General features: G+C 37.2%; 3 protein-coding genes across 12 annotated transcripts in view; all 3 read right to left on the reverse strand.

Annotated features, from left to right (window-relative positions):
• LOC107628719 (peroxisomal biogenesis factor 6) overlaps positions 1-3,764 on the reverse strand; it is an 11,485-nt gene extending 7,721 nt beyond the window's left edge. Inside the window, exons 1-5 of one of the 5 annotated variants that reach the window (XM_021118065.1) lie at positions 2,903-3,764; positions 1,161-1,769; positions 939-1,063; positions 734-828; positions 371-637 (exon numbers count right to left, since the gene is read on the reverse strand). In XM_021118065.1, coding sequence (XP_020973724.1) covers positions 371-637; positions 734-828; positions 939-1,063; positions 1,161-1,741 — 1,068 coding nt within the window. In that variant the 5' untranslated portion in view covers positions 1,742-1,769; positions 2,903-3,764. Of the gene's footprint in view, positions 1-370; positions 638-733; positions 829-938; positions 1,064-1,160; positions 1,790-2,902 lie in introns of those variants that run through there. The other 4 variants (XM_021118064.1, XM_016331296.2, XM_016331297.2 and 1 more) reach the window with 4 other exon arrangements.
• On the reverse strand, positions 7,357-9,655 carry LOC107632227 (ammonium transporter 3 member 1-like). Its single transcript, XM_021118067.1, has 3 exons — positions 9,141-9,655; positions 8,699-8,984; positions 7,357-8,000 (listed from the first exon to the last, which is right to left on the reverse strand). Exons 1-3 carry the CDS (start codon positions 9,552-9,554, stop codon positions 7,441-7,443), a joined length of 1,260 nt encoding a protein of 419 aa, XP_020973726.1. The 5' UTR covers positions 9,555-9,655; the 3' UTR covers positions 7,357-7,440.
• On the reverse strand, positions 10,480-16,024 carry LOC107628717 (nucleolin 1). 6 transcript variants are annotated; one of them, XM_016331294.2, is made up of 22 exons: positions 15,774-16,024; positions 15,658-15,685; positions 15,186-15,340; positions 14,956-15,090; positions 14,733-14,855; positions 14,520-14,627; positions 14,348-14,425; positions 14,155-14,262; positions 13,949-14,056; positions 13,650-13,751; positions 13,531-13,563; positions 13,390-13,413; positions 13,097-13,156; positions 12,766-12,852; positions 12,623-12,667; positions 12,454-12,545; positions 12,260-12,377; positions 11,898-11,986; positions 11,677-11,761; positions 11,492-11,583; positions 11,034-11,338; positions 10,480-10,764 (listed from the first exon to the last, which is right to left on the reverse strand). In XM_016331294.2, the coding sequence occupies exons 1-22, from the start codon at positions 15,804-15,806 to the stop codon at positions 10,733-10,735; spliced, it is 2,040 nt and encodes a 679-aa protein (XP_016186780.1). In that variant the 5' UTR covers positions 15,807-16,024; the 3' UTR covers positions 10,480-10,732. The 6 variants fall into 6 exon arrangements, with proteins under 6 accessions (XP_016186780.1, XP_016186779.1, XP_020973729.1 ...); XM_016331293.2 differs by having other exon boundaries at positions 12,766-12,855; XM_021118070.1 differs by lacking the exon at positions 13,390-13,413.

The following is a 16,155-nucleotide window of genomic DNA, read 5'->3' on the forward strand; positions in this document are numbered from 1 at the left end:
ATTAAAAAAAAAAACCCCCCCCCCCCCAATATTCCTACAATCCTACTTGAGTAAGTGTAACAGATTACAATAAAATAAATTGCCTTTGCACAGATATCACCATCAATTCATTTTAATGCCCCATGGATTTCCTATAATTTGTTACAAAAATTAAAACATCCTTTGCTCTTTTCATAAAGAACAACAATAAGTAAAAAGTCTATTCATGCAGATTGAGTAAAATTGAACCAGCAGTGTGTTTTAAGTAACTTGAAAATAGACACATATTAACTCTAGCATCAATATCGCATTTTAAACATTCATTTTGTTAGATTTTGCTCTAGGCAAAGGATACCGCCCCTTAATTATAAACACTTCACTTTATATACACCTTTTCAAATTCTTCAATGTTGTAAGGAACAAGTTTCTGAACAGCTGCTTTAACCTTCTTAAGAGCAGCCTCAGCCGATGCTATTGCATCATCATTATCATTTTCATTTTCACTTGCATCTGACTTCACTTCATTACTGCTAGTCCACTCTTCTTCATTGCCAGCATCATTATCATCCTCATTCTCTGACTCCAAAGAGCCCTCTGCCCCGGAGTCTGCATTATCATCTTCAGACTCATAGTCTGATGATAATTCATCATCAATGTCCTGCAAAATAATTCAAAGTAGATAACTTGTTTGCTTTCAAACACTGACACTAAGAAATTTCTAAAGTTATCAGTTCTAGCTTATTGAAGAGCTTACATAAGGAGCAAGGATGCTACTATCAAGAACTAATAATGGAACTTGTAAATCATGTGCAAGAGCTTTAACTAGCCTCTCACGATAGAGTTCAGTGCCTGAAAATAACAACATAAATATTCACGACTCTAAAGACAAGAACTAGAAAAGGCTTCCCTTGCATAAATATTACAAAAATCACATTCAAAATGGAATAAAAATGGCACACCAGGAACACTCTGAAGCAATATCCTCCCACTTGAAGATGTGAGACGAACACCAAAAGATGAAGCGAATGAATTATGTCTCAAATGTGAAGCAGTACATTCCACCAGTAGATTCTTGGTGTGCTCACTATGGATGGAAAAGTGCAACTTAAATCCACAATTAACTTAAAGATAACAAAAATTAATAATAAGGAAAAAGACCGAAGAGAAGTAAACATAATTACTTGACATGATAAGGAAATGTGTCCCATGAAATGTTTATTTTCTCCCAAGGAACAATTCTTCTTAGAAACTCATTTCTGAACTTATCCCTTCTTGTCAAAAATGGTGATTCTTTCTTCTTACTTTCTATTCCAAGTTTCTCATTATGAAGCCATTCCGCTTGATCCTGCTCGCCAAGTCGTGCATGCTCATTGCAATACTTGACATCTTTGTCAAACTTCTCTTTCTGATTTTTCCCTTTATCAATGTTAGCTCCATCTTTAACGTGCACATGCTTATCCTCACTTGCATTTCTTCCATCACTTTCAGAACTATATGCACGTAACTGAGTACTTATACATAAACTAGTCCTTTTGTCCAGACCAATACAATTATTTCTATATGAAGCAAAGCTATATGAATCTGAACCTAAAAGATGTCTTCTCAAGAAACTACCATGAGAAGCATATGCTCTCACAGTGGTCTTGGAGGAAAAAGATTGCAAGTTTGCATGATCTGAGAATCTTGGACTAAAAGAGTATTTTGATGGCTGCAATACGAAAGCCCATCTCCGGTCCCTACACTGTATTCTCCTCAAGTACATTGAGATTATTGTCTTCCCCCAACTCCTACTATTCTGCAGCACAGTTACCTTCAGTTAGATAGTGCATTGTTATCAGACCAAATGTTCATTATCTAGAAGTTGAGATGATGAAACTGCAATTAAACGTGGGTATGAAATCCACACATCAAACGGATTTCTGTGAAGCTAAAAATTTTCAACAGTTGAGCTTCAGCATAAATAATGGCACCAAAGTGACTAATATTCAGTTAAGTTTTGTGTTTAATAATTACTCTATCACTAATGTTATTGTAAAATGTTTTGGCTCACATTGAAAGGTAATCATCTTCTCAAAAGACTGTGGCACACATTGAAGTCAAGATATTGCCATACTAATAAGGTAATACAAAAAATAAGAAAATACTCGGGTAAATGTAGTTCAGGAAAATTTCTTAGCTAGGCACAGTTTAACTCATCATTGTTTTAGTTTTTAGCGCTCACATCATTGTTTAACATGTGAAATTTATCTTTAATGATAAATTCACGTCTATTATGGTTCCCGCCAAGGTAATACAATTCATGATTCGTATTCCTAAATAATTGAGAATACCTTCAGTTACACAGTTGTCATATTTAGATGCTTGTTATCTCTAAAATGATAGTTTAATCAGAAACAAAACATTGCCATTCAATGCAAGGCCAAATACCAAATTTCGAATCAACAAACCAAAATCAAACTCTAGGTAATCAGGCATTTCCAGTATGAAGTGTATATACATGCTGAATGAACAGGAAGCAAACTTATACGCAGAAATATTCAAAATCAAAATCAAAATAAGCGCCCTAGAAGCAAACAATCAAGACAAAAGAAGGATTGGAGTGAGGAACAGGAATTGACATGACAAAGTGCACCAAAAGCTATGTAGATTTGATTTTCCATAAGATCCAATTACATTCTTGCAATTATATCAGCACATGCGTATAGAAAGCAAATCAGGCAAGTATTTCAACTTTCAATTAACAAATAAAAAATCAAAACATAACATAAGATCCCCTACTTCAGCAAACAAAAACGCTCAAAAGGAATAAACAAGTAAAGGATTCCAATTTTCCTACCTTTACGGCTCTATTTAACTCAAACAGTGGCGGAATTAAAAGCTCTATGATAGCATTAATTCATTAGGGAAGAATAAAGAAGCATACCTTCTTCTTTATTGTGTATTAATTTCGTGGCAAGCGAGCTCAGAGTTTGCCCATACGAGAGAGAGAGAGAGAGAGAGAGAGCGAAGAAAGTGAGAGACGAGCGTTCTGGAGAGGAGATAGCGCCTCTGCGATGTTGTGTTATGACGATATTTAGTGCACACAAGAAAAGAAAATAAAAGAAAACAAAAAATTCCCAATTAGGCAATTAAACATCATCGGCTCATCGCAGTGTTTAAAGCCTAAGTGGCTAACTGCAAGTGTTGCCTCCATCCGTGTGCCGTAGGTTTCTTTTTTTTTTTTTTTGGTGTACTAGGTTTCTTTTAGTTTAGTATGTCCTCAGTTAGTCTAGGCCCAGATCAGGCCCAAATTAAACCCATTCTAAATCCTAATCCATACATGTAGCCCAAAAGGTCTTTGGTCCAATTTATCTTTTTTTTTCCTCTTGAACTAAAAAAATAATGAAGGGGTGTTGACGGTGAGGGCCTTGCCGGCGTTGATTCGCCGGGGAGGAAGGAACGAGAGTCGACATCGGATCAAGCAGCATGGGCAGCAACAAGGGACATCAAGATTCTGTTCTTCTCCGGAATTGCAACCGGGCTTACGCCTTGAAGTTCGACCGTCGCCCTCAGACTTTGAAGCAGGATTAGAACCACATGGATCTTCATAGGAGAGGTTGCCCACCTTGCTCAGCAGTTGGGAAGGCTTGAGAAGCGGCGCCGTCGGTCTGAGTATCACAGAAACCGCTGTTGGTGACGCGGTGGCGACTTATACCTAGGTCTGGAAAGCTGGCAAAGCGCTATGGAAAGGGGTAGCCGGATCAGGATTCAGGTGTCGGGGTAGCTCAGTTGGGTCCGGGTCTTTGGGTGGGTCGGGTTTCTGGTGTGGGTTCTGTCATTTTTGCCCGAGAGGGCGCTGACCGAAAAATAAATAAATATATACAAATCCATATAGTTGCATGGGTATGTATGAGTTTTTGATACATATTTGTCATTATATTATTCTACAACAAGTGATATTTTAGCAACAAAAAATAATAATATGACACATTCTGGTACTAATATGTATATATTTTTTGTTCCGAGAGTTACCTAAAACGGTGATTTGGGCTTGAACGTGATGTCCAGATTCCTTTGGGTGTCAAGCGTCCGACTTGTTGGTATCAAGGTGCCACCTGTAAGAGTTTTTCGTGAGGAGGTGAGGGTGATACCTGCAAGAGACTCGATACTTAAGTTAGCAATAGATATAGGCAGGTTTTTTTAGAGTAGAACATGAGTTATACCTCAGGTACTAGTGTATTTATAGTAGAGTTTGATGACCTCCATAGTGACGGTAGTTCTATCTTATCTTATATCTTAGGAGTTTGTTGAGATCTTATCTTTTAGATGAGATAGAGATAGTATGAGAGATTTAGGGAGACAATTACTTATTTAGATAAATACAAGTCGGTCCCTTTCGTCGTGTCCAACCTCTCAAAGAGGTCGGGTATCCAGTAGAGTCTATCTTTTGAAGTGGGACGTGTGTCTTTATTAGGCCTGGCTTTATAATTTGAGTCAGGGTATGAACATTTTTCTCCTCAATTTATTTTAGAAAACTATATTCTTTATAATTATATAAAAATCGGTATTTAATACACAATTATACTAATTGTCAATCATTAGTGTTCCACAAATTACCTGAAACTCTAGTTTGAACTTGAACGTAGAGTTCAGACTCTTTTTGAAATTGTGTCCGACGTCTTCTCCGGTGAGATGAAGTTGTCCAAATTCGTTGTAAGCAAAGATGGCGTGTGGTACCTGCAAGAGACTCGGATGCTTAAGTTAGCAAGGGTTTTAGACAGATTTTCAGTAATTTTAAAATTGGGTTAAGTACTTTTTTTGTCCTTAACGTCTTGGGTCAAAATCAAAATCGTCCCCAACCTTTTTTTGTTATTAAAATCATCCTCAATGTTTAAAAACGTTTTAAAATAATTCTTTTTCAAAATTTTGGACTAAAATACCCTTCATCACCATCATCCTTCTCCTCACCTTCCTCACTCCCACCACCTGCACGATATCCACTGCCACCATAACAAAGGGAGGGGCTGCCGTTGGGTTGCCGCTGCCATTGGGTTGCCATTGCCGCTACAAGGTCATCGTTGGATCACCGTTGTTGCCGCTGGTTCATCAGATAAGAGAAAGAGAGAAAAGCGATGCAAAGAAAGGAGAGATGGGTTGCTGCTGTAGGGCCGCCGTTGATGCTGCAGGGTCGTCGCTGCTGCCGCTGGTTCATCGGAGAAGAGAGAGAGAGAGAGAGAGAGAGAGAGAGAGAGAGAGAGAAGCGATGCGAAGGAGGCGCTGCCGCCGCTGGTTCATCGGAGAAGAGAGAGAGAGAGAGAGAAGCGATGCGAAGAGAGGGAGGGACGGGTTGCTGCTGCCGCTGGGTCGCTGGTTCATCAGAGAGAGAGAGAGAGAGAGAGAGAAAGAGAGAGAAGCGATGCGAAAGAGGTGCTGCCGCCGCTGGTTCATCTGAGAAGAAAGAGAGAGAAGCGATGCAAACGAGGGAGGGGTTGCGGGTTGCCACTACTGTTGCTGCGTCGTTTTTCGCCGGCGAAGCCTTCTTCTTCCTCTTCTTCTTCTCGCTGGCAATGTTGGTGGCAGTGGAGGTGGTGGGGTGAGGAAGGTGAGGAGGAGGATGATGATGATGAAGGGTATTTTGGTCCAAGAATTAGGAAAATGATGATTTTAAAATGTTTTTGAACATGGAGGATGATATTAATAACGAAAAGAGGTCGGAGACGATTTTGATTTTAACTCAAGATGTTAGGGACGAAAAAAATACTTAACCCTTTTAAAATTCGAAGAATACCTATCAGAATATTTATAAGTGTAGAAGTAGAGTCAATAACTACTTTTTAAATAGGTTCACCTTTGATAGTAAATTAGTTTCTCTCTTTTGATAGAAAAGTTATTGAGATCTTCTTTTTAGATAAGTAGAAAAGATTTGTAGGAGATAGTCACTTATATCTTCTTCCTCGTATCTCTTCCTTTCAACCTCTCCATAGAACCAGAATTAGAGAGGCTTTATGAATTATTTGTATTATCCGAGATCCGCTGAAAATTTGTCTCCTTTCTCCCTGCCTCCAAGACTCTATCACTTTCAGCTACTTCCTCCTCTATTTCCTCTTCTACCAAATTTTCTTTCTGGTTGCTTTGAAATTCCTTCTCTTCTTCGGGCTTTTGTGTATTGCTCTCATTCACCGATAAACTTACAAAGACCCGAATTAAGTTGACTGGGGTTAGCTTCTTACTTGCTGTATTCCTTCCCTCCTCTGCTGAGAATCTATTGGGATGTTGATTCTCCTTCTGCTCTTCGATTTTTCTCCCAACCCACTCTGCCCATAACCACTGCCCGCATTTCTTCTTTGTTTTCATGTCCAAGAAAGCCACAATAATGGTAGAAATTACCAATTATTTCGTACTTTGGTTGAACCTCAATAACCTTCTGATTTCTCCTTGCAATTTTTAGAATTCTGCGCAGAGACTTTGATATGTCTAACAGTACTTTAACTTTCAGCAGCCTCTCTTCCTTCCTTTTGATATTAAACAAATCAGCCTCCAAAACCCTTCCCATCGTCTCTTCGACTCTCCTACCTAGTCCCTTGGTTTTGCATTGCTCTGGTAATCCCCAAAGTTGAATCTATATTAGGGTGTGGGTAAATTCTGCATCTACTATTTGAATATCCTCACTCCATCATTTCAGGTTCAAGATATAATTCTTGAAAAGTCAAGGTTTCCCTTTCTCAATTCTAATTAGGTCAATCTCCTTGCCAAAAAAAATTCGAATAGGTTTTTCCCTTGATCTAAAACCTTGAAATTTTCTGACTGTCTCCATATTGCATATAAAGTGGCTTCCAGCATCCCAATACTAAAATGCCGACTGAGAATAGTCTTCCCACTAAGTTTTTTGTGCACTTTTCCAGCCCTTCTCGTATATCCTCATCCTCAAACTGAATTATCCTTTCATTTTCCTCCTCTCCATTAAAGTTCACGTCATCAGAAACTCCAACATTTGTTGTCATTGGAATCCAAACGAACTCGGTAAATATATCACACAAATTAAGATGCCTATTATTATTAGGTAAATTCTATAGTATATATCATTTAGCTTCTAATTTTTGCTTAATTTATTTTTTGCGATAAATTTTAAATATTTAATAATTATTTATTTTTATACTTTTAATGCTCCTTCGTCAACGTTACATCATCACTTTTTTCAGCACACGTAGACGAAGGCTTTCGCATCATGTAGAGTTTTTCAATCATCGTACTTTTTTCAGAGATGATTATAGTGGGTAATGCTAAAGCTTTTTTTAACCGGTATTAATTAGTATGAAATAAGAAATGCGATTTATACTGATTAATAGGTTGTAATAATACCAACAAAAAAAAAAAAAAAAAAAGACACGCACATTTTTGTGAGGAAAAGAGAATCTATAACTTGAGAGAAATTACAGTAGTTCCAATCAACTTATTCCATATACTACTAACTAGTGTCTCTTTCTACATCATCTCAACTTGGCCACTACGCTTTTTCTTATTGGTGGCTCCTTCAACATCATCATACATTGAACTTGCATACTTAGAGCTTGCATTCTCAAGCTTATCACCTTGACCCCATATAGCATAAGCCTCTTCACCATGAGCAGCTTCATCACCAATCTCCATGTCTTCCTCAGACATCCTCAGAGGAATAAACATCCTAATGAAGAGGCATATCAAGCTTGTGCTAATCACATTCAATGTCACCACAAAGAAAATCCCAACTAACTGGATCCATATTTGTCTAAACCCTGTTTTGCTCATTCCCATTTTGAGGCCATAGAAGAGTCCAACATATTTGTTGTAAGAACCATAGAACAAGAAGTTGAGCTTTGGCACAGCAAATAGGCCTGAAAGGACTCCTCCAAGGGTTCCTGCAATGGCATGAGTGTGCAACACTGCCATTGTGTCATCCACCTTTTGGAGAAGCTTTGATCTCTTGTGAACTACCATCATTGTGAACCACGGAATTGAGCCTGATAGCATCCCCATTAGAATTGCTGCCCATCCTTGCACAACTCCTAATGAACAAAATCAAGATACAACAATTGTCTTTTCATCATCACTTTCAATTTCTATAAAGCACTTAGATTCACTAAGAGGAACTCTAATAAAATGCTTTTGGTGTTTCAAAATTTCGAAATAGATTAGAGATGATTGATGAAATGTGATCAATTTTCATGTAAAGAAACGGTTTCACTTTGGTGAATAACGAATTAAATTTTATTACTTTGTATAAAATTTAAATTGAATTCAAACTAAAATATTGGAGTGACCATTATTCATGATATATAGTATCATAAGTACTAATATGCATTTGGTAGGATCCAAAATATAATTAAACTAAAATTGAATATTCTAATGCTCTAAAAAACTCAATCACACCTAACTACTTATTAAAAAAAATAGAAAGGAAGAAAATTAAATGTATAAAATATGAAATTGTAACAAAATTTAAATCATAATATAATCTGATCTAGTAAAAATATTTAAAATTATAATATTAAAAAATTTTAAGTATGGTAAAAATTCAGATACAGTCAACTTCACTTGATAATTGAGAGTTATTAGACAAAGATTTAGTCAAATTAGTCAAATTATTTAACTCTCTCAACTATCAACTTCACGTGAAGTTGACTTGACTGCCCTTGAGTTTTTACTTTTGAGAATGAATGGAATCCATGAAAGTTAAAATTCTTACAAGGAAAAGCCTACGAACCTGCGGCAGGGGTAATGCAGACCAAGCCGGTGATCATGCCTTGAACAGCACCAATGACGGAGGGTTTGCGGAAGAAGATGATATCAAGAATGACCCAAGTGAGCAAGCTGGTGGCAGTGCAAGCATGAGTGTTCAACACGGCCAGGGAGGAATCCAGGCCTACTGAGTAGGGGTCGCCGCCATTGAAGCCGGTCCACCCCATCCAGAGTAAACCAGCCCCAGCCAACATCAGTAGGATGTTGTTTGGAGGAAACCTTTCTCTATCCTTGTTAAGACGTGGTCCAACCTGCGTAACAAGCATTATTTGTTCATATTCATGTCTTCAACTAAATATAATAATGGAACTTGGATAATTAACATAATATATATCAGCATCTTAACTATTATCTTTATATAAAGATATTCATATAAACACTCTGTCTTATGATCATATATTGCTTACCCAATAAGCAGCAGTGAATCCAGCAACCCCAGAAGACAAATGAATAACATATCCACCAGAGTAATCAATTATCCCAAGCTTGAACAAGAACCCATTTGGACTCCATATACTGAATGCAGTGAAGGTGTATGAGAAAGTGAGCCAAAGAGGCACAAAAGCCATCCATGCATAAAAGTTCATTCTTCCCAACAAAGCACCAGCTATCAAAATCAATGTTATGGCTGCAAACACACCCTGGAAATACACCATTGTTGCATTTGGGAACATCCCTGAAAATGCAGGGTCAAGAAGGTACTTTTCATCAAGTGCAACGGCAGCTTTACCCCAAAATGGTGCAAGCTTATCACCAAAGGACATTCTATAACCCCACACAATCCAACAGAAGAAGACACATGCAAATGCATACAAGGACATGAACGCCGAGTTCACTGCCCATTTTTTCTTCACTGCTCCTCCATACAAGATTATGAGTCCAGGAACACTTTGAAGGCCGACGAGTGTTGCTGCGACGAGTTGCCACGTTTTTCCTATCTTGTTTGTATACTTTATTTATCTGGAAAGAAAAAGAGAATGAATGGGAAGCTTGAGAGGTGTAATATGGTGCTTTATATAAATTGAAGGACTTTGTTTAATTGCTTTTGATTCTCTTGACATAGCTGTAACCTGTTTCATATTTTGTCCAAGGTTGTTACATTGTCTTAGGCCGCTTCGTTCTTAATAATATTTTTCTATACATTGACGGGTATTACAAGTGCTTTTGTTATTAACGGCATCTCCAATGCTCGTCATTTTATAGATTTCCTTTATTTCTTGGCGGTTTTGGCACTCTCTGCCAATCACAAAGCTGAAAGATGTCTAGGTACACCATTTAAATATTGAGTCTTATTAGTGTTCTAAAGACATTTTAGAAGGGAATCCAGTATGGACTATGGAGTAGCTGAAAGCAAGACCCACAACTGAAATTTAACCTTGTGAATAAACGAATTTGCATTTTGTCTTGACGTACAACGGTGCAGAGTTATGAAAGGGTGCAAGCAATTATTCTTGTATATTGCTAAAGTAAAGGCAAGAAGCTAGTATGTACTGGTAGTACTGAATCTTGCATCACTAAAATTTCATTATTAATCATCATAGACTTTTGGAATTTGGTAATTTATCCTATCGAAAGATGCAAATATTGGGATGACTTTACTATGGGAAACTTATATTATTAAAACAACTCTAGAATGATTCAACAAAAGTATCAGCCGATTTTAACATGCAAAATCAAAACCTTTTTTATAACCAATTATTCCTCGAATAAGCTAAACACACTCAACTGAAAAAATGGGCACTACGGTTTTCCTCAACATGAAATATTGTCATTAAAAATATTATAATTATATAATAAAGAGTTCTCTACATGACTAATCGGGATCACGCAAGCATACAAAAATGTTAATCAGACACGTACTGGACCACCCCTTAAAACAACTTTTTCGGTACACTGGATTTCTGCGAATTCATCTTAGTAAAACAAAATTGAAGGGCAAAACAGCTGAATAATAAATTACGGTAACTAAATATAGTAAACTTCTTCCAAATCCACCACTCTAGTCGTCATCGGCAAATGTGGTCTTTTTTCCTGAACAGAGGAAAATCAAAATCATCAGAAATTGACATGGAAAAAAAACAACAGATTCAGATTGAGGAGAATAAATTGCATTGATGCATATAATCAATCAAAAGCTAAAATGGTAACATAATAAACAATATTCATTCAGCAAAAACTATTAGGTTATAGAATGTTGAAACTTAAGTATCCATCAAATCCTTAACTCTCAGTCCTCAAAACGTAAGGCAACAATCAATGTCCGAAAAAATCAGAGCAATGGAAAGGAAATAGTTGCATACCTTCTGCAGCAAATGTCGGTTTATTTCCAAAACCCCTTCCCCCACCTCTTCCTCGACCACCTCTGCCTCGATCACTACCACCCCTTCCACCACCAAATCGGCCACCACCACTCCTTCCTCCAAATCGACCACCTTCATTACTCCTACCTCCAAATCGACCGCCACCTCTTCCACCACCTGAACCAAAGCCATCTCTAGGTTTGGCTTCTTCAACTGAGAGGTAATAACCACCAGCAAGTTCAGTTTCATTGAGTTCTAGAGCTTTTTTCATGCTAGAAGAATCCTTGAAGTCGATATAGGCAAAACTGTAAATTACACCTGGTGTCAGTTTGCTAAACTCAAAGCAACACGTAACAATCATTTTGAGCATCCAACTTGAGAAACAAAAGGATGCACAAAAAACTGAAATAGCAAATCTTTCACTAAAAATAAACGAGAAAGAATTTGAAGAAACAAACCCTTTAGGATATCCAGACTCGAAATCTTTTGGGATTGACACCCTCGAGATCTCCCCGCAGGCACCAAAATGCTCATTTAGGCTAGCTCTTACCTGCAACCACAATTTTGGCAGTATTCAAATACAAATTGCAAAAAGAAACACATGCAAGGGAAGCAGCAGCCAACATGATAGAAATAAAATTACCTCTTCTTCTCCAAGAGATTTATCAAAACCCCTTATGTATATAGTTTGGCCAGTTTGACGCTGACCACCTTTCTGGAAGGAATTGCTGAAATTGCAACAAGTATTACAATGGATAAAGAGAAGGAAATACGTGGAAGCAAGCCATGAAAGTGAGTAGAGAAAAAGGTTATAGAAGTAGATATGAGGCATGGGAGGGAAGGAGGAGATGATATAATAATTACCTGCCACCAGGGGTATATGCACCTCTTTCACGAGCTAAATCAAGCCTAACAGGACGATTCAACAACTCATGCTCATTCAATTCAAGAGCCTGCAAGTACAAAAACCAAAAGGATTATCAATACACAACCCCGATAAATCAACAAATACATAATTTAAACATCTTTTCAAAGCAAAAAGGGATGGAGGGTAATCAAACAATAGATTGCAGTGATGCATGTCAAACAACACTCTGGAGGAGAAAACAAATCAATAAAGCAATAGCAATTAGTTAACAGCATAGAAACAGCAAGGCAGTAGTTGGAAAAAAATAGCTTCAAAATGAATGAGAAAAGAAAAAGATATTTGAGGAGCAATAGCTTACACTTTGTGCTGCCTCTGCAGTAGCAAACTCAACATGTCCAAATCCTTTAAACCTCCCAGTATCGTCAACAGAAAAACGAACATCAACAACTTCTCCACAATCTTTGAAAAACTCCTCACTGAACAACAATAACATGACATCGTAAGAAAAAGAATACACTATAAACAAGGAAATATAAGAGATACAATACATACACGTCAGATCGTTGCACACTAAATGACAGATTTCCAACAAATAGTGTCTTTGATCCACCTGTTGCAGCACTAGGTGTAGAAGGGGTTTTAGGCTGCAAAGCAAAGATATATCACCATCAAAGATATTAGAATATTTAAAAAGAACAAAAAAATGAGACCAGTAACATACAACTTTCTTTGCTGAGTCAGCATCAACCATCTCCACATCCTTAGCCTGTTTCACAAGAGGAAAATACATTTAGTGCCCAATCACAAGACAAAGCAAAACAAGCCTTCAAACAGCTATATTAAAATACAAAGAGAGATCCTTACACTTTTCTGAGGAGTTTTAGAAGGTTTCTCTTCTTCCTCATCACTGTCATCCGAACTATCACTGCTTTCTTTTGAAACTTTCACAGGCTGCAGTGAATAGCAAAAGAAATTGAACACAGCAAAATAACAAACAATGGTTCACATAGTATAAAATATTTTAAAAAAAAACACGTGTCTTAAAGTACGTAATTCAGATATCTAAATTGAGAAATTCAAGTTGAATATAATGGAAGAGAGAACAGTAGCAAATTAACACTACATAATACAAGTAGGAAACTAAGGCCCAGAAAGAAAAGTTGATCACGTAATAACTCTAGATATCAAGACAGACCTTTTTTGGCTCATCATCACTTTCATCAGAGCTCTCTTCTTCATCAACATCCATTTTTCCCTGTTATAGAGAAGTGAGTCTTTTCAACAAACAGCAAAAGTTTTCCTATTAACTAAAATTTTTAAGTTATTACTATCACCAGTCATGATCTTCCACAATTCTCAATCGACAAAGGATAATATTAACAATAATGAATCCATAACATAAGCTTGTAAAACATGCCACATTAATTAAAATTAATATTAATATCTATATACACTTCAATGTTAGATCAAGTGTATACGGTGAATTACCTGACCGGAGCTTTTAGCCGTTTTCTGTACCAATACAATGAATAAAAAATGAGAAAGTAATTCAAATAATAGTGAAGCAATACATAAATAAGGTAAAGACAAATTACAACAGTAGTACAAGAAGATAAAACAAACACACACCTTTTCATCCTCAGATTCACTATCAGATGAGTCCTGTAAATTAAGATTGGAAACACATTTAATGTAAAAGGACAAAACATTAACAAGTAAATATGGGAATCAAGAATAAACCAACTAACCTCTTCCTCATCCGACTCACTCTCACTAGAACTACTAGACTTCTTGGCAGGCTTTGGCTCAGGTGCTGACTTGGCATTGGAAACAGTCTTGGGAGCAGTTTTCTGTAACACCAAAAGGTTAACTATTGTCATACAATGATACAATGGTACCTTAATACAAATACCAACCAAGTTAGGGATAAAAAATCTAATTAAGCACATTTTGAGAGCACGTAGGACCTCATGGTACAAAAGGGAGCTTCAACTCAAAAGGACAACTAAGAATTTATTAAAAACAATCAACAAACTATAATATTTACCTTCTCATCTTTGGAGCTGCTATCATCAGAATCTGAACTGTCACTGTCATCATTCTTCTTAGCTATAGCAGAAGGCTTGGATGCCGCATTTGCAGTCGGTTTTGCACCCTAAATGACATAAATGATACAATACATTCCAGAAGTTATTTACAATTAAGTGAACAGGTTTATCCCCTAAAGAGTAAAGACTGTGTACACAAAGTTACATTTTCTTCTTCATCAGAGCTTTCACTTGAATCATCATCTGAACTTTCAGTTGTCTCAACTTTCTTACTTGGAACTGCAGATGATTTGGCTACAGGTTTTTTCTTATCCTGGAACAAAAATTTATACATGAGCATCAGAGTGCATTAAAAGAATAATTAGAGCATGGGACAAAATAAAAATAATAAGACTTACTTCTTCATCAGAGCTACTATCAGAGGATGACTCTGTTTCAACCTTCTTAGCAGGCACCTTTTTGGTTGATTTTGCTTTCTGGATGATTCCAACATCCAATTCCTCAATTATTATTTTATCCAAGAAAAAGATAATCATTAAACAGATATGTTAAGTGAGTTTTTTTTTTTACCTTTTCCTCCTCAGAGCCGCTGTCCTCAGACTCGGAGCTTTCACTTGGTTTCTTTGCAGAAGCAGATCCATTCTTAACCACAGCAGGCAGCACCTTGGATTTGGGCACCTTTGAACAAAGAAAGAAAAATAAATAGGCATCCTAGCTAACAATAAAACATATACCAAAGGTTAACATGAGGTACTGTTTAACAATCCCTTAAGATTTACTCACTTCATCCTCATCGGAGTCATCATCTGACGATTCAGAACTTGAAGAGGAAGCTGGCTTGACTTTCTTAGCTGGAGCAACATTTTTTGCAGCCTGACTTTTTGGAGGAGCCTTTGCTGCAGGTTTCTGAGCACAATAAAAGAGGGAAGATCAGATGCAAGAAAAATGGGACAATTTTACACCCTAAAATAATAATTTGTCATAACGGTAAATGCCAGTGCCGTACCTCATCTTCAGACTCTGAAGCAGAATCATCAGAGCTAGAACTACTAGCTGGCTTGGCTTTCTTTGCAGGGGAGCTTAAAGTGCCGTTCTTAGCAGGCTTCTTCTTTGAAGCAACAGCAACTTTGGTAGCAGGTTTCTGATCCCAAAACAGTTAGCAACGAGATAAGCACAAGAAAACAAAGCAACAATATTTACACTGACATAAAACTTAATTTTATTCATATCCAATACCTCATCTTCAGAATCTGAAGAAGAATCATCTGAACTACTTTCCTCCTTTTTCTTCTGCACCTTCACTTCCTTCTTTTGCTTCTGAGCAGCCTCTTCTATCTTCTGTTTCTTTAAACTAACTTGCTTCTCAAGTTCCTCATCTGCCTGCCTCTTTCCTGTGATCAGAATCAGTCAACAGGGAAATCCAACAAAAAAGCAATGAGTAACGAAACTTCCAACCAAAAACCGACAACGATTGAAAGAAAAAAAAAAAAAAACTTCCAGTGAACAAATTCATAACATCAATACTCATATGCCTTAACCATACCAACACATATCAATGAAGCAAGTCTAAGCACGTTAGAGAGGTAAGAAACAAAAAAAACTCTTTATAAACCATGGACCAAAAGCAGCAAATCAAACTAAAAAAAAAAAAAAACCATCAATATCAAAACGTAATGACGAAGCAGCGACGTAGAGAGAATTTTCATACCCTTTTTGACAGGTGGAGCAGTCTCAACCTTCAAAGAAAAGAGCACACAACGCGTTAGTTATATCACGAGAGACGAATTGAAAGGAAATAGATATAGTGATAGAGAGAGAAAATACTTTGGAAGCTGATTTCTTGCTAGTCTTGGCCATTGTTGGAGGAGAAGAGAGAGTAATCGGCGAAGTTGGAGGAAGAAAAAAGGATGTTATGGAGGCTCTGCAAAACCCTACGTCTGATAGATTTTAGGGTTTTGGAGCAAAGAGAGAAGTGAATAAGGTTACGGCTGCTTCGTTTATAAATACGTGCGTCTCGCTGCGTATTCGGTGAAGGGGGTTAGGGTTTTGAAACTGGCTTAATGTTTGTGGCAACTGGCGGCCAAAGCTGTGCGTTTTACTCTGTCTAAATGAGAGGAGTTAGATATTTTTCCTCCAAGTCAGCATATTGGCCCACATGCTTGGTGGCTTTTATATTCAGAAAATTATAAATTTATAATTATAACAT

This window comes from Arachis ipaensis, chromosome B03, assembly GCF_000816755.2.
Source record: "Arachis ipaensis cultivar K30076 chromosome B03, Araip1.1, whole genome shotgun sequence".
In the NCBI taxonomy this organism is placed as follows: Eukaryota; Viridiplantae; Streptophyta; class Magnoliopsida; order Fabales; family Fabaceae; genus Arachis; species Arachis ipaensis.

Bases quoted from the DNA above. Each gene is read 5' to 3' on its own strand.
- LOC107628717 (XM_021118068.1), bottom strand. From the start codon at position 15,806: ATGGCCAAGACTAGCAAGAAATCAGCTTCCAAA. The intron at 13,157-13,389 runs GTAATTCACCGT...TCTCTATAACAG, and splicing joins CGGCTAAAAGCTCCGGTCAG to GGAAAAATGGATGTTGATGA. The intron at 11,987-12,259 runs GTAAGCTATTGC...TTGTACTTGCAG, and splicing joins CTGCAGAGGCAGCACAAAGT to GCTCTTGAATTGAATGAGCA.
- LOC107632227 (XM_021118067.1), bottom strand. From the start codon at position 9,554: ATGTCCTTGTATGCATTTGCATGTGTCTTCTTCTGTTGGATTGTGTGG. The intron at 8,985-9,140 runs GTAAGCAATATA...CTTGTTACGCAG, and splicing joins GATTCACTGCTGCTTATTGG to GTTGGACCACGTCTTAACAA. The intron at 8,001-8,698 runs GTTCGTAGGCTT...TTTGTTCATTAG, and splicing joins CTGCATTACCCCTGCCGCAG to GAGTTGTGCAAGGATGGGCA.